Source organism: Molothrus ater, chromosome 14 (assembly GCF_012460135.2).
Source record: "Molothrus ater isolate BHLD 08-10-18 breed brown headed cowbird chromosome 14, BPBGC_Mater_1.1, whole genome shotgun sequence".
In the NCBI taxonomy this organism is placed as follows: Eukaryota; Metazoa; Chordata; class Aves; order Passeriformes; family Icteridae; genus Molothrus; species Molothrus ater.
In genome coordinates, this window is record NC_050491.2 from 11145179 (window position 1) to 11165562 (window position 20384).

Genomic DNA, 20384 nt, shown 5'->3' on the forward strand with positions numbered 1-20384 from the left:
ATATTTTCTAAAGACCTGCTGTGAATCCGTTGCATTGTGTATGAGACCTTTCCATATTGAAATAGTAGCAGAGAACAGAATATTTTCTGTCTGTTTTGCTGTATAGCTGCCAAACTGCAAAGTCTGTATGTAACACCTTCTAAATTTTAAAGGGAGACAAACAACGATATCCTGACATTACAATGCTCATCGTTCTCCCCTGTAGATAATGCAGGAATTATCTAAGACTGTAATTTTGTAGGTTTGTTTTATTGTTATCATGCAGCCATGATTTCAGTTGAGTTGTGTCTATGAAAATAATGTTTAAAAATGAGTTTTGCAAGGCATATTAACTGATTAATAATGGACTTACACAAAACAGCAGACCCTCAAAATAACACTGGCAAGCTCTGGAAGTGAAGGGTAATATTCTGGGGTGTTTACATGCTTAGCTTCCTGGCACAAGGCCAATTCTGGGGGAAAAAGCTATTTAAAGCAAAAAGTAATTTCTAAATTTTGGGGAAAATACCACTTAAAACCCCAACTTTCTGGCTACTAAAAGTATGGCAGAAATTTTTAACATCTCTAAACCCTGTGCTGTTCACAGTATACATCAGTGGGACCAGAAAGTCTCAGTTCAGCCTGGTTAGATCTTCTCATTGAGCTGGTTTAGCTCTAATTCAGGTGATGTATGGCTCTCATTCCATAGGCTGCTGAGGCCTTTGTTGCCCTGTATGCATGGAGCTAGGTGTTTTCTTGTTCATTTTTTTTGCTTTTCAGTCTAGAAGTAGATCTTTCTTTTAAGTCATTCCTAATGTAGAGGAAGATTCTGTAAGAAGCACTGGAGTGGATGCCAGGAAGATAGAACAGTGAACAGAGACCACCTAGTCAAAAGCAGGGTGTGAATAACTGGTTTTTAAGTAGTAACAGTGGGGATTTTGAGGGTGCTTTTTGATTTGCTACAATCATCAAAATTTCTTTCACTGTCAGGTATGTTTTCCCTAGATATGCATGTCTAAGAAACAGACTGGGGTTTTTGAATGGCCTTCCCTGCATTTTATTTCTCTTACCAAAGTGGTCTCCCACAATCAAAATTGCTGAACACTTCAGTGTTAAGGCTGTGGATAATTTCAAATATTTGACACAAGCATAGCCATGCATTTTTGTCTTAACAGTTAGTTTTGAAAAGATTTGAAATGGCACCTTCATAAGGTAGAATTCTGTAAGAGTCAATAGTAATGGCCATGCCTGTGCTAGAAATAATAAATGAGGTTCTCTGCTGCCTTCTCTTAGACTCAGGATGAGAAATTGAAATGCAGATTGGGTTCTTTTTAAACTGAGAATTTTGTGAATGCTCTAGTAATGCTTGGTGCTGCTTTTTTTTTGTCTTCAAGGCTGTGTCTTGGCAGTCCTTAGTACTTGCCATCCACCCTGCTTGGGGAAGGTTATTTGTTTTACAGCCAGGGCTGAGCTTAGAGCTCACCACAGTCCCAAAGCAGAAACCCTGCTGTTGAGCTGGGAAGCAAGTAAGAATCTCTCCCATTTGCTCCTGTGTTCTCCAAACATAGCCCCCTCACTGCTTTGCTTTCTCTTTGCTCAGCTCTGTACAAAGAAGCTGAATGTACACAGTGCCAAACATCACCTGCAAACTTTATTGCTGCTGTCAGCAACTTCTCTACTAGTTCAGTTTGAGAGAGCACAAACAGAGGTAAGACTGAGGTGTTCTGATAACTTACTGATGAAAGTGTCTCCAGGCTCTTCTCATACATTAACATTTTAGCCTGCTTCACTTCTTTTCCTATATTCACTTTGGGATATATAGAAAATAAGGCTATAATAATGCTGTCCTTTCTTGTCTTCTTTCACAAACATTAATCCCGTGATTTTTTATCAGTACAAAATAACCCTGGAGATAGGGCAGTCTGTGGATCAGCTTCTATGAAACTAGAAAACTGAAATTATTGTGTTTAATTGCGTGTGAAAGTCAACTTTTGTCAAAATCTCTAGCTGTGACTGGGTACTTACAAAATGCAATGTATTCTTTTCTTTAGCAGATCCCTTAAATACATTTCACTAGCAACCCTTTTGAACCAGATGAAACTGTAATTCAAGCTGTCTTGTTTGCTTCTGCTTTAGTTCACAATAATGTCACTATGCTGCTCAGACCAAAGGCTGAAGTTTTTATCTGTAACATCAGATATTTTGTCCTAGTTTTTCTGCAGTCATTTCTGATAAGGTAGTTTTTATAAAATAAAGAAACCCAACCAACAACCCAATCAAACCAAACCAACAATCCTCCATTCAGTTATATTTTTAATGTAAAAGTTTCGTTACTCAACCAGTGTGACTTTGCAAGATCATCCCAATCTTCCAGTGACTTCCCACCAGCCAGGACAGAGCAATTCTCCAGCTGAAGTATAGGAAACATTGCTGCAGCCAACAAAGGAAGTTAATAGAGAATATGATGTTCTTCCCAGGTTTTCCTCCCATTTTTTGGTAAACTCAGTTGTTAATTGGTAAGGACAGTTTGACCAGAGGTTGAGGAGAAGAGAAGCAGCTGCTGTGAAGTCATGCCTGAGCTGCCTTGTGCTGTGGCTCCTGCACCTGCAGCAAGGACAGCCCTGTTCTCAGGCCTGGATGGGGCAGAAGGGATATCCAAAATCAGGGCAGGCTGTGACACAACCCACTAGCTCAATTTCTGAAGAGTCCATGTGTAGAACTGCTGGACTATAAGGTCTATGGAAATGCCCTGTCCTTAGCTGCCTTTTGTGTCTTTTGGGCTGGCAGTGCAGCTGCAGTAAGTGAAGTACAGGTGTGTGTGTATTATCACAGGCACTCCCCACATGTGCTCTCATACAGCTTCCTGGGAAGCCATAGGTCAGACTTTTGCTGTTAGGTAATTATATTGCTAGGGACACTGTGCACAATCTCTTCCTCCCTCCTTGCTTTTTCTTTTCTTTTGGCAGTGTAGGTTTTATCTGGTGATCCATGGTGTTTTATGACAATAATATCAAAAAGGGGAAAAAAAGGTTCTACTTTGAGGAAAAACATCTGAAGTTTGGGGATGTTTCTCCCTTATGTCCCCTTTTCTTTGATTTCAGGCATCTTTCACAGGATGAACAAGAAGAGCAAAACTACTACCTGGCTGGAGGAGAGAAATCCTTATTTACCTGGTTTAGCTTAAATTCAGCAGATCTCTGTTTCCAAATGGCAGTGCATTGTACTTATTGCTCAAGCTAAGGAAAAAAGTAACATCCCACTCTATGGATGACAAATTTGCAGCAAGGACCCCATTGAAAGCTGGTGGCTTACATCTCATATAACCTGAAATAAAGGAGTCACTCACACATTCATAATCAATACAATTACTTCTACTTTACATTAATTAAGTAATTTGTATGGCATTACTGTTTGGGGCATTTGTATCCCTATTCAGAGCACTTTTTCAGTATTTCAGTCCCACTGATGGTAAAGGCAGGTGCATGCCAGTTACCCACAAAACCAAGGCAAAGCTCTATGGGGAAAGTCTTTTATGTCCATCTAGATTTGAATTTGTAGTCCCTTTCCAATTACTGTGCTAATTGTTTAAGAGATTGCTAGACTAAAAAAGTTTTTAATCACTAATCTGTTTTTGAAAGGAACTTATGGGCTCAAAACCTGAACTACATACTTCTTAAATTAATTTTCTTCATGAATACTTCTTTCTCAATACAGATTTGTGAGTCAGAACACCCTACTGTGCTTGTTTCTTTGTCTTTTCTTCAAACACCTGGCCTATTATTCTCCTTTTTTTTTTTTGCCCCAACAAAATCATTCACTCTTTGTAGGCAAGGTTCTGATGATATAATGTCACTGGAAATACGGAAATTTATCCAACATCCTATGGCACCAGAACTGAACTTGAACCAGAAAACAAACTGAAAAAATTTGACAATTTAGCCAAATGTGAGTCCTCCAATAGAAATATTTATCAATGTTTTCTGAAGAGATACTAATATGCTTGCAGGATCTTCCAGCAAATCACCTCAAAATGTGATGTGGAAGGGAAAGTCAAGAGGTTTAATTTGAAAAGTTTTTACCTCAGTAGTTGTAGAAGATGGCTGGGGTAGGATTGTATTCCAATTTCTCTGTGGCTTTGGAAATCCTCCCATTTGTTTTTGCTTTCAGGAAAATCAGATAAACCCAATAAAACAACCAGGGCTTCAGGTCTGCTTGAGTTGAAATCTATGCCAGGAAACAATCTTGATGTCACCCAGAGAAGATTTAGGCTGCAACCTTTCTTTATTCAGAAGAGAGGCATAGGCACATATCCTGCAGTCTCAGTCCAGGTCAGTGCAGCCTTTGCCTAAATTAGGACTAAATAATTTATTGCACAAGTCAAGATAAAATGTCAGGAAATAATTGCTATGTTTAGTGTGAGACACACTCTGTAAAATGGCTGACTTTTCAGGATATGGGAGGCTGCAGACCCCATTGCCCTGAGAAAGACTAGGAGAGCAAATGTCCCTGCTGGATTAATAGCAAATAGTTGACCCTGTGTGCAACTATGACACTAGGCTGAAGGTTTTTCAATTAATAGCTCTCCAAAGTTTTTTGAAATGTAATTTTAGTACTATATCCATAGAAACTGGTAATTAAGACTCTTTATTTAAAATTTAAACAAATTGAATAAATAAGCCTTCTTCCCTTGGTGTGATATTTCATTTTAAGGTAGTAATAATTAACACATAAAACTTTCTGAGTTTTGGTTATGAGCACTCTGTGGTTCCTAAGCTGATTTCAAGTGTTGCCCTGCATATTTATTTTCATAATACCATTAGCTCTCACAACTGGATTTCAAGTCACATGGAAGAATGGATGTTTCTTGGAAGGACTCGTTAAAGCAGAAAAAATGAAATCACCTTAAAGAAAAACTCTTCATTACAATGTAAACCCAGATGAAACATCAGGAAGCTGTGTTCTCTAGCTGTACCCATTGGGAACTGCTGATGATTGCAGACAGTGGCTTCTGCCCAGATGGCACAGGGCTGACAGCTCTTCCTTAACCAGGAACAAAACAGGCAATGCACTTACCTTTGCTGTTCTGCCATCTGTCAAATTGGGCACAGTAGCTTGGAGCTGCAGAGCCATGCAGGAGTGTACACCATGGAGACAGTCCTGGCCGCAGTGTGGCACTGGGAAGAGTTCACAGCTGGCAGGGAGTGTACCCAGGAGGCTGTGCTCTCAGCAGGAGAGGAGGATGTCTTGGAGAAGCTTGCCCTCTTGTAAGGAGAATGAGGACAGAGCAGCACCCAGACTGGCAAGGCTTGGGAGCCAGCCCTGCTGTCCAACCCTGCAGTTCCCATGCTGGTGCTGAAGTGGCTCAGTGTGCTGGGTGGAGGTAGCAGCTCCCAGCTCTGGCACATGAGTGAAGTTACTTGCCTCTGTGTGTTTAATTGCTGTCCATGAAATTATTTCTAACCATAACTATTGGAAAAGCTTTGTTGATAGATAAATATTATCTCTGATGTAACTGCTGAAATTTAGCTTGTGATTTTCACTCCTCCATACCTGAGTGAGATAGGCCCTGTGGTCAGTGATGAAGATTTTGTTGATAACACAGGACCTAGTATTTCATGCAATATATTACATCAGCCTTCAGCTCTTATTTTTCACATGCTGCTTCTGGTAACTTGTCTACGAATGTAAGTTGGGCAAAAATACCCAGGTTTTATTATTATTGCAGAGTTCTTTTCTTAATGACTTATGGAAAGGGCAGGACAGTTTCTGATACTTTAAATGAAACAGTGAGTCTCCTTTCCTACAGAACCTCTGCATTGCAAGAGAGAGACACTTGTGGCAAGGAACGATACCACAGAAGCTTGTACAGAACAGGAGTTGTGTAATGACAGTTTTCAAGGCTTTAACCTACTTAAAAGGTTTATTTGGAACAAACTCAACACTTGAGTGTTGTGCTGCCAGTTGGCAGCCTGGGCCATGAGAGTGGACTGGTGGAAGCAAATAGCTCTTGTGGGAGAAACACACTTAAACTTTGTGTGAGAGGTCCTGCTTGCTTCACTTCCGCAGTCTCCTGCTGCTGGACACACAGTACAGCCCTGCTGTAACTCCATCAGGGAGCTGGCTTTTCCCAACAGCTGAGATACCACCATCTCCTCCTGCCTGTGCTCCCAGTGAGGTCTATGAACCCAACAGAAATACTTCCCCTCTAGTGGAAAGTGATGAGTATTTGTCTTTGACCCAGCAAACTTCCTTCTCTGTCCTGGAGCTAAGTACAAGCTTGGTGCAGTCTCCAGAAGCAGCAGCGATGTAGCTGGAGCTCCGCACCTCAAACTCTAGCTGAGAGCTCAACTGTGTAGTCTTAAGAGTAGGCCTAGAGCTGCCTTGAGAAAGAAGTTCTGAAATACACAAAATATTTTCAGTGTAAATGTGGTTGAGGACAGTTTTGAGAAAACAGGCAGCATCAGTGCAGGAGTTCCATGCTGTCCCATCAACTGCAGGAACAGATTTTGCTTGGACCTCTGCTGCTGGTGTGGAAAAGGTGATCTCCATGTGCGGCCAACTGTTGGCCTTTCTTTTGTTGCTGTGAAGCAAAAATTAGCACTTGTATCACTCTCCCATTTGCACAGTGTGTTTGTTTAATGAGTCCTCACAACAGCCCTGTGAGGTAGGCGAGTGAGCTGCCAAAGGAGCATACGATGACCTGTCCTTGCTTTTCACTACAGCACCAGGAGGATGCTACATATCCTCACTTTACACTAAAGCATCAGACCTGTGGAAAGTTGTTCTCAGTCCCATGTCCTGGATGGGGAAGTTCAGCAAAGACTTTAAAATGACCTTAATGGAGTCCAGGATTGTGATGGAGTGCAGACTCCTGCTCAGTAAGGCCTCTGTTTTCACTCATTTCAACATTGGTCCAAGGAAGAATTGAACACATTGAGTACTCATTTACATTCTGAAACTACTCAAGGCATGAAATGTCTCAAAATATGCAAGTAATCTGTTAACTTACTGGTCTGGTAAGGTGTGCCAGAAATCTTGCTAAAAGTATTCAGCAATCTCATATTTACAGCTGTAAGTTACTGATTGACATGTATATACATACACAGAGACCTACAGACAATTTACTGCACACTGCTAACCTACTTTCACAGAATACAGTTCATGTACAGAGGTTAAACTTTCTTAGTTAAGACATTGACACCCTGAACATAAAGCAAACTTTTTTAAAATTTGAAACAAGGTACTCTTTGCACAAACCTAATTCTGAATCAAAAGCCCATACTGAAAATAGTCCCCATCTTGTTTCTGCTAAGTCTGTCTAGAATGCAATATTTGACTGGCATCTGCACTTCAACATGAAGCATGGTCTCCAAGTTAATAACTGTGTACTGATTCTCAAGTACTGCATATAAGAGTTCCTCCTGAGAAGTTAAGAATTGCTTAGAAAAGTAGTTATTCCTACAAAGAATTTTGAGCCTTTGGACTAGCTTCTGGTGAGTTCGGTGATTTCAAAGCTTCAGATACATGCTAGCCTGATTTACACAGATGAGATAGTTCCTGCTTCTGTTTCTGCAGTGCAAGAAATTATACAAACCAATTTACTAGCTGATTTCATGTTGTAATGAAGGAAAACAATATTTAGCAGGTTTATTTCCTTTCAGTCTGTTACTGAAGCTGCAGGAAATACAGCTCTGTGTGTGTGTGTGTTTTCTTTTTTTAAATGTGTCTCTCTAATGAGAGCTACTTATTGGAGAAGGCATTCACTTTCCTCTCCGTGGCTGTAGTCTGTGGGAGAGCTCCTAACAAAGTTCTTTGTTAGTGTTTGTAAGACTGGAGATGAGGTTTAATTGAGGGATTTGTGCTGAATGTTCTTTCGCTTTGAGTCTTAGTGCTGCAATGCTTGACGTTTTCCTTTCAACTGCTGCTGGATCAGTGAAGGCAGTGAGAACAGGGTCTGACGGGGGTCCAGGAGCTTTCATTAGTACTGAAGCTGTTGTCACGAGAGGATTTAAAGCATTGAGAAACCTGTATTTGAAAGAAGTCAATATTACCCAAATTAAGAATTGTTTTGGAGAACAAATACTGAATTGCAGTTTCCCCCCAACAAAGTATTAGAGAAAAAAGTTCCAAAATTTCCAATTTTTTTCAAATGTACATTTTTTAGCTTCATTTTGCAGTATAGTGTCTTGCCCTTAAAAAACCCACAAAAAACCCAAAAAAAAACCCAAGCAGAAAATCCCACCCTAAATAAAAAACCAAAGAACTTTTAAATAAAATAGGCAAGACATGTTTATACACGGCATGCAGATATCTAAACCAGCAACCATTTGCTGAACCCCTCATACTAAATCCTTTCTAAACAAACGTTGGATGCTGTAGATCAGCCTGTTCTGTGAAAGCAATAAACCATCTCATAAAAAGGCCAATTTATATAGCTGTTTATGCAGACAATTTGTTCAGATCAATTGATTTCATGTGAAAAGCATTTGTTTGTCTGCTAATGTAGTACTAAGATACAAGCTCTAATTTCAGCAAGAATGCTGTCTTATATTTTTATATATATATATACTTACATATAATATATAATGTATTTATGTATTTTATATATAATGTATTTATACTTGAGAGAGAGTGAGAGAGAAGGATGGAGCTGTGGCCACACAGGTCACAGCAGTCTGTATGAAGGCTAGAGTTCAGTGAGACCAAAATTGCAGTAAGTATGCACAATTTGTCTTCAAAAAGCAATTACCTATTAAGATTTTATTAGCATGACCTAAACCCAAATCTAGCTGTTCCTAATCAAGTGATCCTACACAGGAACTAACCCATTTTAGTAAGTTTATTGAGAACGTGTGAGTAGCAAAATAATATAAAAGCAGCATTTTTAACAGTTTTGAGATTTAGAAAAAAAAAGAAAATTATTCTATACCTTCCAAAATGTGGATTTAATATAGGATTTCTGAAGAGAGAAGTCCAGGTAAGACTGCTGAGGCCAAATGGCCCTAAGGCTGAAGGACTAAAAGCTGGGGACATGGACGGCACAGCCAGTGTTGAAAGAGGCATTGACCTCCATGTGTGATCTAGGAGGGGAGAATGGCTCAGTGGAACATCCAAAAATAGACCAAGTGGGTGCGTTAAGGAGATTCCCGGAACAGTCCCCAGAATTTCATTTTTTTCACGTTTCCTCCACTTTGCCCTTCTGTTTTGGAACCAGACCTTGAACAAGAAATTATAAAGGCATTAGCTGAACTTACTCTGCAGTTTGTCTTACCAGATACTACAGCACGTATTGATATGGCAAAATAATTTCTGTTTAAGCAAACCCCACTTCTTTAATATAAAAGATCTTTTCATAAAGGCCTTAGTGGGTTTATTACAAAATAAATCACTTTTCAATAGTGTAAATTTGACTACTCTTTGACTGAAGAGTCACGAAGGTTTTAAAGCCATTGTCATATGTTAAACTGAAATGCAAGAGCAATTATTAAAAATGATCATTCTTCCTTTCATAACCTATTTATTGAAAGTTAAATTTCAACAAAGCCATTCAAGAGGTGGCAATTATAATACAGTACAAAAATTGTTTTCCAAAAGTTTTAAAGAGCATCTACAATATTTAAAAACCAGGTTTTTGAGGTTAAAAACCAGCTTGCTTTACCTCAGCCATGCCCTATGACCATTTCCAGCACTTACCACTTACCTTCAGGTGCTTGAATGTCATGAATTGTGTTTGGGAGAAAAGCCCTGCACACACTGGGGTGCTGATCCCCAAACAAGGCTGCAGCACAGCCCAGCCTTGCTGTCCTGAGCCTGATGTTGTTTCTCTCTGTCAATTGACAGAGACACAATTGACTCTTTCAAAGCACTTGCTCTGCGTTCTCAGGATCCATCTGAAGAAATACTGTGCCAGTCCTTCCATTGCAGGCAGTATATTTACACTGGAAAGCTGCTGTTCTGGCAGAGGCATTTACACCCCTCAGGTTGAGTGTGTAACACAGAACTGTCTCGCTCACAGGCAGTTGGCAGAGGGAGGTGCACCCAACAGAAAATCAGAACATCAAAATTTTGAAGTTGATACTTGAAATTCTTGAGTGGCAAGACTCATTCTTTGGTTTTTCCTCCAGCAACCATCAGCTTTCAATAGTCAGATGTCTTACAAAGGGATATCTGAACCTAAGAAATACCAGGCAGCTATGCCTGCATGGCATGACTAGATACTCCATCAGTATTAGTCCAAGATAGGGGTCTGGTAAGGAAAACTAAATTACTGGGATCAGATTAATTTAAATCCCTGTTAACCAGTAATCCCAAATATTTGTAAGTGGAGCTTACCTAAGATATCAGAGGAGAAGACTACCAACTCAAAGGTTTTAGTGTTTTCTATGAAAAATATCCAGTTGAGAGGCAATAACTGTCTCACACTGAGATATGCAGATTCAGCCTTTCCTAAAAAGGATAAATGCAGCAAGGGTGTTCATGTCCTTACTAAATGGTAGCACTGTTCTTCAATCTGTTCTTCATAAAGAAGCCTAACACAAAATTAAATGTCTGCTTTTCTGCTTTCTCCATCCTAAAGCAAATCCATTTGATTGTTCAGACATGCACTTTGACTACAAAATATTTTTTTTCAATGTTACAGGTAATTTGGGCTTAACTCCAAAATTTAATTGTCTCTCAGATTTTGTATTTCTCAAACTGGGAGGAAATACCAGCATAGATATCTAAAAATTACCGTTAGAAAAAAAGCTGACTTTCCACTCCTTATTGGTACAAACCCATCAGTTCAAGTGGTAACAGGAGTAAACCAATGCCTCATACCTTAGACTGACATGACAAACAGCTTTCAAAATTTACTGCACACATTATAGTCCTTAACATTCAGATTAGTCATCTTGAACCATTTGTTAAGCAGTTTTCCTTTACTTCCAATAAAAGCCTTAACTTGCCTTTATTCTATTTTCAGACACTGCTGAAGTGACAAACTAACCATAAAGAAATTGCTATACCAGTCTTAAGATTTTTATGACTGTAATATCAATGGCAAAATACTCTAGAAAAAGGTATTACTTAATACACAAGAATGAGTTTTAAATCATTAAGTTTTGGATTGCATACTAAATATTACCCAGATTATATTTGCAATTAGTAGCATCATGCATATCTGACAAGAGATTCATGTCTTTTACAAAGGAAAATGTGAGCAGGTAAAATTTGATTGCTTTCTTGCTGTAATTTTCTGTAAAAATGTATCCTATTTAATTGATGTAATACCTAATGGTGCTAGAAAGATACATAGATGTGCATAACTGTATCATGTTTCTGCTGTAAATGAATAAGAGGATTGTAATGAGAAAATATGACAAGGATTTCTTGATCAATTATATCTATAAGCCAATGTTTTAAAACTGATGCAGTTTATGGCAATGAAATACCCATGAAACCTTTTACCCCTCATGTTAAACAAGAGAAAAGATTCCTTTAACTTTTTCTTATTTTCTTCCCATCCTAACAATATGAATAATGAGAAACATGAGTGGCAACAACAGATGCAAATGCTATTGAAGAGCAATCCCAACGTGGCTCCAGGTTATGAAAAGGTTTTGCAGACTCTCTGACTGCATCTTTCCCAAGGCGAGGAATCTTATTGGGAAGGAATTTGGGAAGGAATTCTCCCTTCTTCTATAAAAGTAAATAAGGGGGGTGTTGGATGAGGGAGATCTCTTTGAAATGATGATGGAATGAGCATATATTCATGCAATTATTTTTCTTATTTGTTCATTTTCATGTAAGACTCAAAAGGAGGAGCAGTGCAGTGGCTGGTACCCATTTCAGCTGATTTCTCCCTAGAGAAGCAAAGCTCCATTTGTAAAACACACTGAGGTGAAGAAATGTTCTGACTACATTGGGTAAGATTAATTTCTTGAGTTTACACTCGACTAAGTAAAGAGATGCCACTTTCCATGTCAGCTGATTTAGCCAGGTACCATGGGAGAGGGTTGCAAGTCTTCATTTCACACGGGATGCATTAGACAGCAACTGTGAGCATGGACAAGTATTTGGTAATTATGGTAGTTTAAGTACAGTACATCACTGTTATTCTACCCATCCCCTTCCCTCCAGGCTGAGCCCAGTTTCCCACAGGACAGGAACTGGGGCTTGGCTCTGTGCACTGCAAGCTCACACTAAACAACTGTGCTGACTCCATGCTACATGCTCAGGACACTTGTGCTATGACCTAACAGATTCAGGAGGCAAAGACATACCAGGAACAGCTCTTTGCTGCTCCTTCCATCCCCTGGGGATGCATCAACTCTTGTTAATTTTCTTGTTAATTTTCTTGTTAATTCCTTTTTGGCTACATCAAACACAAATGTTTTGGTTTTGTTTTGTTTTTTTCTTTTTTTTTCCTAGATGAGTTAAGAGGAGATGAGTTCCTCTTTGCCGTGTCCCATTGCACCATTCCTTCACAGGGTCTAAAGAGTATGTACCCCACAAAGGGAATTTGACAGTAACAGTTAAAGTAACAACTTTTCACCCATGTCTTTTTCTCTGTTAGATGCCACGTGCAATTGTCAGAGACTGGGGCATGTCAGTGACTGGAGGTTTTAGTTATTGTTGGTGTTAGGAAGAGTGGAGGGTACATAATTTCCCCCAAGTCCCCAAAAGGGAGCTGAAAAGCTCATCTAGATATTCTTTGAGTCAATAATAAAGTATCATTCATACTTCTAATGCCTTTTTTGAAGATGGTGCATATTAAAAAGCTAAAAAAGTTACAGTTTTACAAACTGTAACTGTGGTGTGAACCATCGCAGATCCAGTGACTGGAGTAATGACAAAGTATACAAACAAGGATCTGGCATTAACAGTATCAAAGCTATGCAGTAGTAAGCAGGACTGTCACACTGAGCAGCTGCACCAATTCTCAGTCTTTCACAAGTAGGCACATACCCAGAGTTGTGCTGGAACAGTCAATATCTGATCTACAGCACAAGCCAAATTTAGTACAATTGTCATTTGCAGCTTATAAATACTTGAAAGTCTTCACACCTTTTGAAATATTTTTTTTAGGCTATAATTTCTGTATAAAAAGGAGATTTCTAGTTTATCAAGAGATGAATATAAAGGAAAGGGTTTTTAAGAGATATTGTTAAGCAGGAGTGCATAGAGTCAGGAAAAGTTACTCAGAGTAGTTTGTAGTTTAAGCAAACTGCAGCCTACAAGGGATTAGTGTCTGTCTAAGCCTGCTGAAGTTCTACAGGCATTGCTGCAATCACAGCCCAGCTGGGCATAAAATTCTCCTGGACCTTACTGTCATATATGAATGTCAAATTCATCTTTCATTTGTTTTAACCAGTCATTTAGAAGCGTTTTTAATTTTATTGAGCTAAGTTAGACCAAGAGAAGGGTGTTAACTGGGCAGCCTCAGTAAATAACTTCGAATGCCCCACAGAACCCCTCATTTTCTGTAAACAACTTAATTTATGCTTTTTTATTCCTGCCTTTCGACCCATGAGGGCGTCAGCACAAGCGGGAGAGAAGCACAACGGGGGAATGTCCCTGAGCCGCCGCTTCCCCGCCAGGGCTCGTCCTCCCTCCCTTCAGCACCACCCGCCGCGGACAGGACGCGTGCCCGGCGCCGCCGCTGTTCCGCTCTCGCCCGGCGGAACCAGAGGGAAAACGCGCTGTGTTCAACCCTCTCCTGCCCCTCGTCCCCTCCGGCACTCACCTGCACCCGGGCTTCCGTCAGGTCAAGGCGCAGGGCCAGCTCCTCTCTGCGGGAAGAGCACTCAGTTAGAGCCGGAGCTCGCCCGCCGCCCCGGCACGGCCGGGCCCGCCCCTCCCGCCGCTACCTGGTGAACACGTCGGGGTAGTGGGACTTGCAGAAGGCGCGCTCCAGCTCCTCCAGCTGGAACGTGCTGAACGTGGTGCGGTACCGCCGCTGCTTCCTCTTCACCGGGCCCGGTGCCTCGGAGCCGGGCGGGCGCTCCTCGCGCTCCTCCGCCTGCGGCTCCTCCGCGGGGCTGCGCGCTCGGCCGGGCCGCGGCGTCTCCGCGCGTTCCGCGCCTGAGAGAGACAACCGCGGAGTTACCGGGGCGGGCGGGCGTGCAGCGACCCCGCCGCCCCTCGCCGGGCCACCTCTCACCGTGCCACCCTCCCCGCCGCCCCTCACCGTGCCGGCCCGCGGCGGGGCCCCGGCCCAGGATGCTGTCGATGAAGTAGGAGGTGAGGAGGTGCAGGGCCGGCGGGGCGGCGGGGGCCGCGCTCTGCATGGCTGCGGGCAGGGCCCCCGCGCCGCGCCGCGTTTTATGGGCGCGGGCAGCGCCCGGCTCCGCGCCCCGGCATTAGCATTTCATTAGCGCGTGGCGTCAAGGCCGGGGGTGGGACGCGCCGTGCCCCGCTCGCCGCGCAGGAGCCGGGCCACCTCCCCCGGGCGGGCACAGAGACGTTCACTGCCCTGGGGCCGTACCTCCCGCTCCCTCCGCTCCCGCAGGCCGGCGGTAACTTTTGGAAGCCTCGTTCGGGGGCTCGGAGCGGCTGCGGGGAAGTTGTGCCGGTGCCCGCCGCGGTGCGGGAGAGCCGTGCCCGGCTCCTCGAGAGGTGAGGATGGGTCCGCTGTGAGGGCTGAGGGAGCCGGCTGAGACCCAGGAGTGAGGGAGAGGAGTCACAAGTGTTCACCTTTATTGCTCCTCGAGAGGTGAGGATGGGTCCGCAGTGAGGGCTGAGGGAACCGGCTGAGAGCCAGGAGTGAGGGAGAGGAGTCACTAGTGTTCACCTTTATTGCTCCTCATGACATTACACTTGCTGAATTCAGCTTTTTAAGGCTAACCTTGCAAAGTACAGTGTGCCAGCCGGTGAAGGGAAAGTGCACAAACCCATGCAAGACTGAGTCCTTTCTCCTGGAGATCTCTAATTCCACTCCTGCTGTAATGATGCTGTCGGTGCTGTTACAGCAATGGTTCCTCAACAGGAGGCCTGGAAACGATTTCCTGCACAGGGAGACTTCCAGCAGTTTAGTGATCTTACTGTAGTGTACTGATAGAGACAGTCATAAATGAGATGACAAAATGACAAAATGAGATCTTGATTTTGGGGGATGAGAATGAAATACTACTTTCTAGAGTCTTATGCAGAGTGCGGCATGAAAGGGTTAAGAACCTAACCTAACCCCAAACCTAAAACTAGAGGCTGAAAGCTGAAGCCAGAAAAATTTAGATTAGAAATAAGGCCAAGATTAAAAAATCTGTATGTTTATATCTAAGTTTTGAAAAAAGAGTGATGGAGTTCTGTGTTCTCTGTCTTCATATCAAGTCTGGATTAGTTTACATTCCAGCTGAAGTCATAGAGGCTATCAGTGCAGAAAAGCTTCCTGACTCTGACCTGTCAAAAATCTTTTGGTTACTCCTGGCATTACAGCCCACAGGCAAATTTTTTTCAGTTTTTTCCTTCTCTCCTTTCACCTCACTGGGGCTGTGTGACTGCTTTAGTGCTTCTATCTTTGTACTGACAGAACACCTTGCTGTCTCTCTGTTCTGCTGCAGGGCTCATCTTTGACTCAGACCTCGACTTCATTCCTTTCACTACTGTTTGGTTTGGCCTGGAGCAATACCTTTGTGAACCTATTCCTGTGGCATTCTCTATGAGAACGTTTGGGACAGCGCTTTGTGATGCTAACTCTTGAAAAGTAAGGTGCTTGTATGAAAGATGACTCTGGTAACATTTACAGAAGGTGGGGTTTTTTTTTAACATGGTGTTTTCTTGACATTTCCTAGTTTATTGCCCTATTCATATCCTGATCCTAAGTTCTAAAGCTCAGGCTGCCACATTCAACCTTAATTGTGTTCAAAGGCCTAGGGACTCATTTGTGTTGGGAAAAACAATGATTCTATGCATCCTATGGACCAAATGCTGTGAACTCCAGGAAACGAGATTTGAGCGATCTAATTTCCTCTGACTAAAGAAACTGTCAGAACTTCATAAGGAATGTCCTGGATGTGAAATAGCCAGTGATAAGTTTGTTTTATAGTTACAAATGTGTTACAGTTGCACATGTGTCTACGGTCCAAGAGAAGCCCCTGCATCTTGGAAAGCATGCCCAGGAATTCCAATGGGATCTCCCAGGAGCCAGAAGTGGCTAACTTTTGTTACTTCTGTCTTCCATACAGACCAAATCCATGAACAACATTGAGTGTGTCCAAGGAGTTGGTTTGATAGCTCAGCATGGATCTTTATTGGCTTGTAGAAGGAAAATAACTGCCAACTTGAGAACTAAGTGCAAGACTTGCATAAAGCAGAAGTGATTCTGATGAGAGCTCTGCATTGACTGTGGTTGATGTCCAAGGAAGCAGATGAAAAGTGCTGAAAACCTTTAATGCCAGTATACCTCTTTGGATTGTTCATATTCTTATTAACACAACTGTTTTCTCATTCTGTTTCTGTTTTACACAGAGGCCTGAAGATCTGCATAAACTTGAAGATCAGCACCTCTCTTTCATTTTATGGGATTAGATCTAGGTTGTGTGTGGCAATCCTGTAAATACTGGGGAAATGCAAGACTGAATGTTGTGGTACAGCCTTAGTTGGTTTCTCAAGCCAATTGATACTTATTATACCAGCTGCAGTAACTCTTTTGTAATGGAATCACAGTAAGCTGGTTTCCCATTTCAGTTAATAACTTGTGAAAATAATGTAAGTGCTTTTTGCTGATTAGGCATACGTGACTGCTTGGAAAAGGATGTGTGTGCAGTACATGGCAATTCAGCTTCCCTTTCTGTGCTGCATATTCAAAAGCACCAATAAAATATTAGTTGAAAGAAGAATAAGATAAGAATTGGAATGTTGCTGACTATGGAGAAGGCATTGTGTTGAGATGGCAGACACTGCTGTCACTGTGCTCATTCTGACCAACCTGCCTGGAGCAGATGTCCCTCTCTTGTGTCCCCATCCAAATCTCTTGGAAATCTCACTTGCAGATCTCTTCCTTCACTCTCTGCAGACCTTTGATTTTATGCAGACAAATAAATGGAGAGCCTCGGTCTTCCCTTTATATAGTTGATTTTTGAAGGAGAGAGATAGATGAGAGATAGACAGACAGACAGATAGATAGATAGATAGATAACAGATAGATAGGATAATAGATAGATAGATAGATAGATAGATAGATAGATAGATAGATAGATAGATAGATAGATAGTTCAATAGTTCTTGAAAGACTGCATGTAAGAGGTTCCTGTTGAAGTGACATCAAAGTGTTGCAAGATACCTGGAATGACCTCAGCATACTGCACTGAGTGTTCTCCCAGCAACTGCTGTAGTGCACTATTTCTCAAACCCTTCAGGTAAAATGTGCAGAGCTCCTTGGTGCACAGGTACCTCTAGCAGTTATGATAAATTAATATTTACTGGATCTGCTAAAGCCACCCCTTTGGGGTCACAATTAAATGAGGCTCTCCTCTCTTCTAAAAGGTAAAAAAAAGTATGTTTTAACATCTCAAAGTTTCTAGACTCCACATTTATGGAGCAAAAAACAGGTAGCACCTAGGGTCCCAGAAGACCAAGAATAAGTAAAAAGGATGCAGTATTAATTTGTTTTTTCTTCGAAAGTGATAGATAATAGGCTAAACCCCCATTTTTTATCTCTGTTTAAGAGTTCATATTTTACTGTTTCTGAGGGGTGTCAGTCCTCTATCATGTTTGCACATTCCTAGAGTGAAAATTACTTTTTTTTCAAATTGCTTTTTTAAGGGGTTGACTATGAATGTTGGACTAGACTTGGAGGACCACATTCCTTCTGCCTTTTCTGGCCCTTGACAACAAATCACCACTTCTATATGCATCATTTATTCATATAAGAAATTGGAATGGTCTCTTTGCTACTAAATTATCTCTGGGAAAGCTGGGTCTGTTTAGAATAATGTTTAGAATAAACACAGCTGATGTTTACCCATTTACAATTGTAAAATGTGCTGTACAAAACCACTCAACTTCTAGCCTGACTCGGGTCACACTTTGCGACTACATCGAGCAGTTTACCTTTTCTTTGGCAGAGCTTCAGGAAGGTGAGCTCTGCGCTCCCTCTTGTGGCACATGTAGAAATGTGGAAGAAAGTTTGGGGAAAAACTGCCTGTGACAGTGAGGGAAGTGGAATGTGTTCGTTTTACTTAGCATCTTGTGACAGAATAAAGTCAGATTTCTGATGTTACCCGAAGTGGTGTGAAAGTAAAAGGTTTTCTTAGGTCAAAAGACAGACCTGAAGCAAATAACTTTCTAAAGCAAGGCTAAATGCTGGATTTTATCATAGCTTTCCAATAGTGAGGGAATTCAGAATTGTGAAATACAGTTAGGTATATGCTCTGTTGATTGATTTTTACATATACACATGAAAGAACAGCTTAGGAATATTTACCTCACATTAGTTGAGTTTTTATGTCACTTCCTGCAGGCCTTTGTGCCATTTGGTGTATCTTCCCCTTTCTACTACTTCTTTGGTGTATTTGGTGTATTTTTCCCTTTCCCTTACTTTTTCTTCAGGTTTGTGATCCAATAGCAGAAAATGCATTCATTTTGTGATCCATTAGCTTGCTTGGCCCTAGATTTTATGCAACATTTACATTAGATGTGCAAAGATACTGATCCCATAGGTGGAAATTATGTGCACTCTAGAGATGAGAAGAGGAATAGCAACAGCGATTACTACACCCCAGATTACTGCAGGTTGCTCTGACTCTGTAGAGATGCTGTGTTTTCTTGGACTCCATAGTGCCACTTGTGACAATGTGTTTTTCTGGAAATATTTCTGGAAATATTCTTCCTCAGGGAAGAATTTTTTTAAACTTTGTAGTGAAGCATTATGCAAAGTCATCTGCAGGGTGAGGAGCCTGGTTTGAAGGGGACTTCACTATTTAGCTTTATGTCTTTGCCATGGGCTGCAGTGTTACTGCATACACACATGTGGGAGTGCCCAGAGCTCCAGGACCCCCAGGTACCCTGCAGCTGTGAACTGGTGCAAAGTCTGGTCTTCAAGTTACTGAGAGACAAGTGAGGAATATCAGAGAGGTAAGTAGTTATGTAGTTGTTAAAGATGTAACTGGTCTTACACAGTTACAGGAAAAGAGAAACAGGTCTGGCTCAATGATACAGAACTAACACCACAGAATGACTGTGGGTTTGGCCCAATAATAGTTTTAAGGAACGATGGTATCACTGCCTAAACAGGCTAATAATATTCTGCAGGTTATATAATGACTTCCCTTCTCTGTTGACCATAACTGTATCCATTAAATGTCTTCAGCCTCCAATATCACGCAGTATCACCAATAGTCTTGTGGACAGTATGAGCCATTGCTGTTGGTTAGATATAGTGGGATTTTGAGAAGGTGGGATGGAGTTAATTTTCTCTACAGTAGTTGCTTTGGGGCTGTGGTTTGGATTTGTGCTGGATGCAGATAACTCAGAGGTGTTTTTGTTACTGCTGAGCAGGGTTTACCCTGAGCTGAGCCTTCTCTGCCCCTCAGCCCACCCCAGCAGCGAGAGGCTGGGGGTGCACAAGGAGCTGGGAGGGGACACAGCCAGGACAGCTGATCCCAACTGACCCCAGGGATGTCCCAGACCATGGGGCCTCATCCTCAGCACGGAAAACTGTGAGAGAAGGAGGAAGGGAAGACATTTGGAGTGATGGTGTTTGTCTTCCCCAGTCACTGTACATGTAATGTAGCCCTGCTGTCCTGGGGACGCTGAGAACCTGCATGCCTTGGCAAAGTGGGAAATGAGATCCTTGTTTTGATTTGCTTGTGTGTACAACTTTTGCTTTCCTATGAAACTGTCTTTTTCTCAACAGGGTATTCTATTCTCACATTTACTTTCTCTTTTGCACATTCCACTGGGTGGCTGTGTGGTGCTTAGTTGCTGTCTGGTGTTAAACTGCAATAATGGTGAAAAATTTTAACATTAATGAAAGATTCTGTTTTTGGTGTGGCTCACTCAACAGTTCTGAGCAAAATTGCTTTCCATTTCTCTTTGCCTGTGACTTAAAGAATCTGAGTTTGCCTCAGAATTCTTATGTATATTTGTACAGATATTTGTAGTTTTACTGCTAGGTTGAGGAAAAACCATGCAAAGAAATCAATATTTACCTTATCTGGATTAGAAGCCCTAAAGGACTCTAAGCAATGCAAGTATTGAGTGAGACACTGAGACTTATTTTCAGGGAGTACAAGCTGTTGTAAATGGGGAACACCTGAAGTATCTTGATTTTAAAAGTCACTTAGGAGCATCAATCAGAGCACGTTAAAGTGTGTAGGTGTCTCATACTTTTCCAAGGTGCAGCTGTCATGAACCTGGGGATTTGCAGAGATACAGAAATAAATATTTCAGTGGTGTGGAGTTTTGTTTAACGATGGGACACATTT

At 41.7% G+C, this 20384-nt stretch overlaps 1 protein-coding gene and 2 long non-coding RNA genes across 5 annotated transcripts; 2 read left to right on the top strand and 1 right to left on the bottom strand.

Annotated features, from left to right (window-relative positions):
* The first annotated feature begins 1521 nt into the window (after positions 1-1521).
* Positions 1522-3326, top strand: LOC118698869 (uncharacterized). The gene is made up of 2 exons (XR_004981959.2): positions 1522-1687; positions 3081-3326. It is a non-coding gene; the product is annotated as an uncharacterized LOC118698869 (long non-coding RNA).
* Positions 3327-6596: 3270 nt separating this feature from the next.
* Positions 6597-14282, bottom strand: ESX1 (ESX homeobox 1). Of its 2 annotated transcripts, none has more exons than XM_036402419.2 (5): positions 14150-14282; positions 13830-14043; positions 13706-13751; positions 8909-9195; positions 6597-8004 (listed from the first exon to the last, which is right to left on the bottom strand). In XM_036402419.2, the coding sequence occupies exons 1-5, from the start codon at positions 14247-14249 to the stop codon at positions 7779-7781; spliced, it is 873 nt and encodes a 290-aa protein (XP_036258312.1). In that variant the 5' UTR covers positions 14250-14282; the 3' UTR covers positions 6597-7778. The 2 variants fall into 2 exon arrangements, with proteins under 2 accessions (XP_036258312.1, XP_054372356.1); XM_054516381.1 differs by having other exon boundaries at positions 14123-14282.
* Positions 13491-17100, top strand: LOC118698868 (uncharacterized). Of its 2 annotated transcripts, none has more exons than XR_004981957.2 (3): positions 13491-14202; positions 15519-15661; positions 16426-17100. It is a non-coding gene; the product is annotated as an uncharacterized LOC118698868 (long non-coding RNA). The 2 variants fall into 2 exon arrangements; XR_004981958.2 differs by lacking the exon at positions 13491-14202 and adding an exon at positions 14499-14577.
* The last annotated feature ends 3284 nt before the right edge of the window (positions 17101-20384 follow it).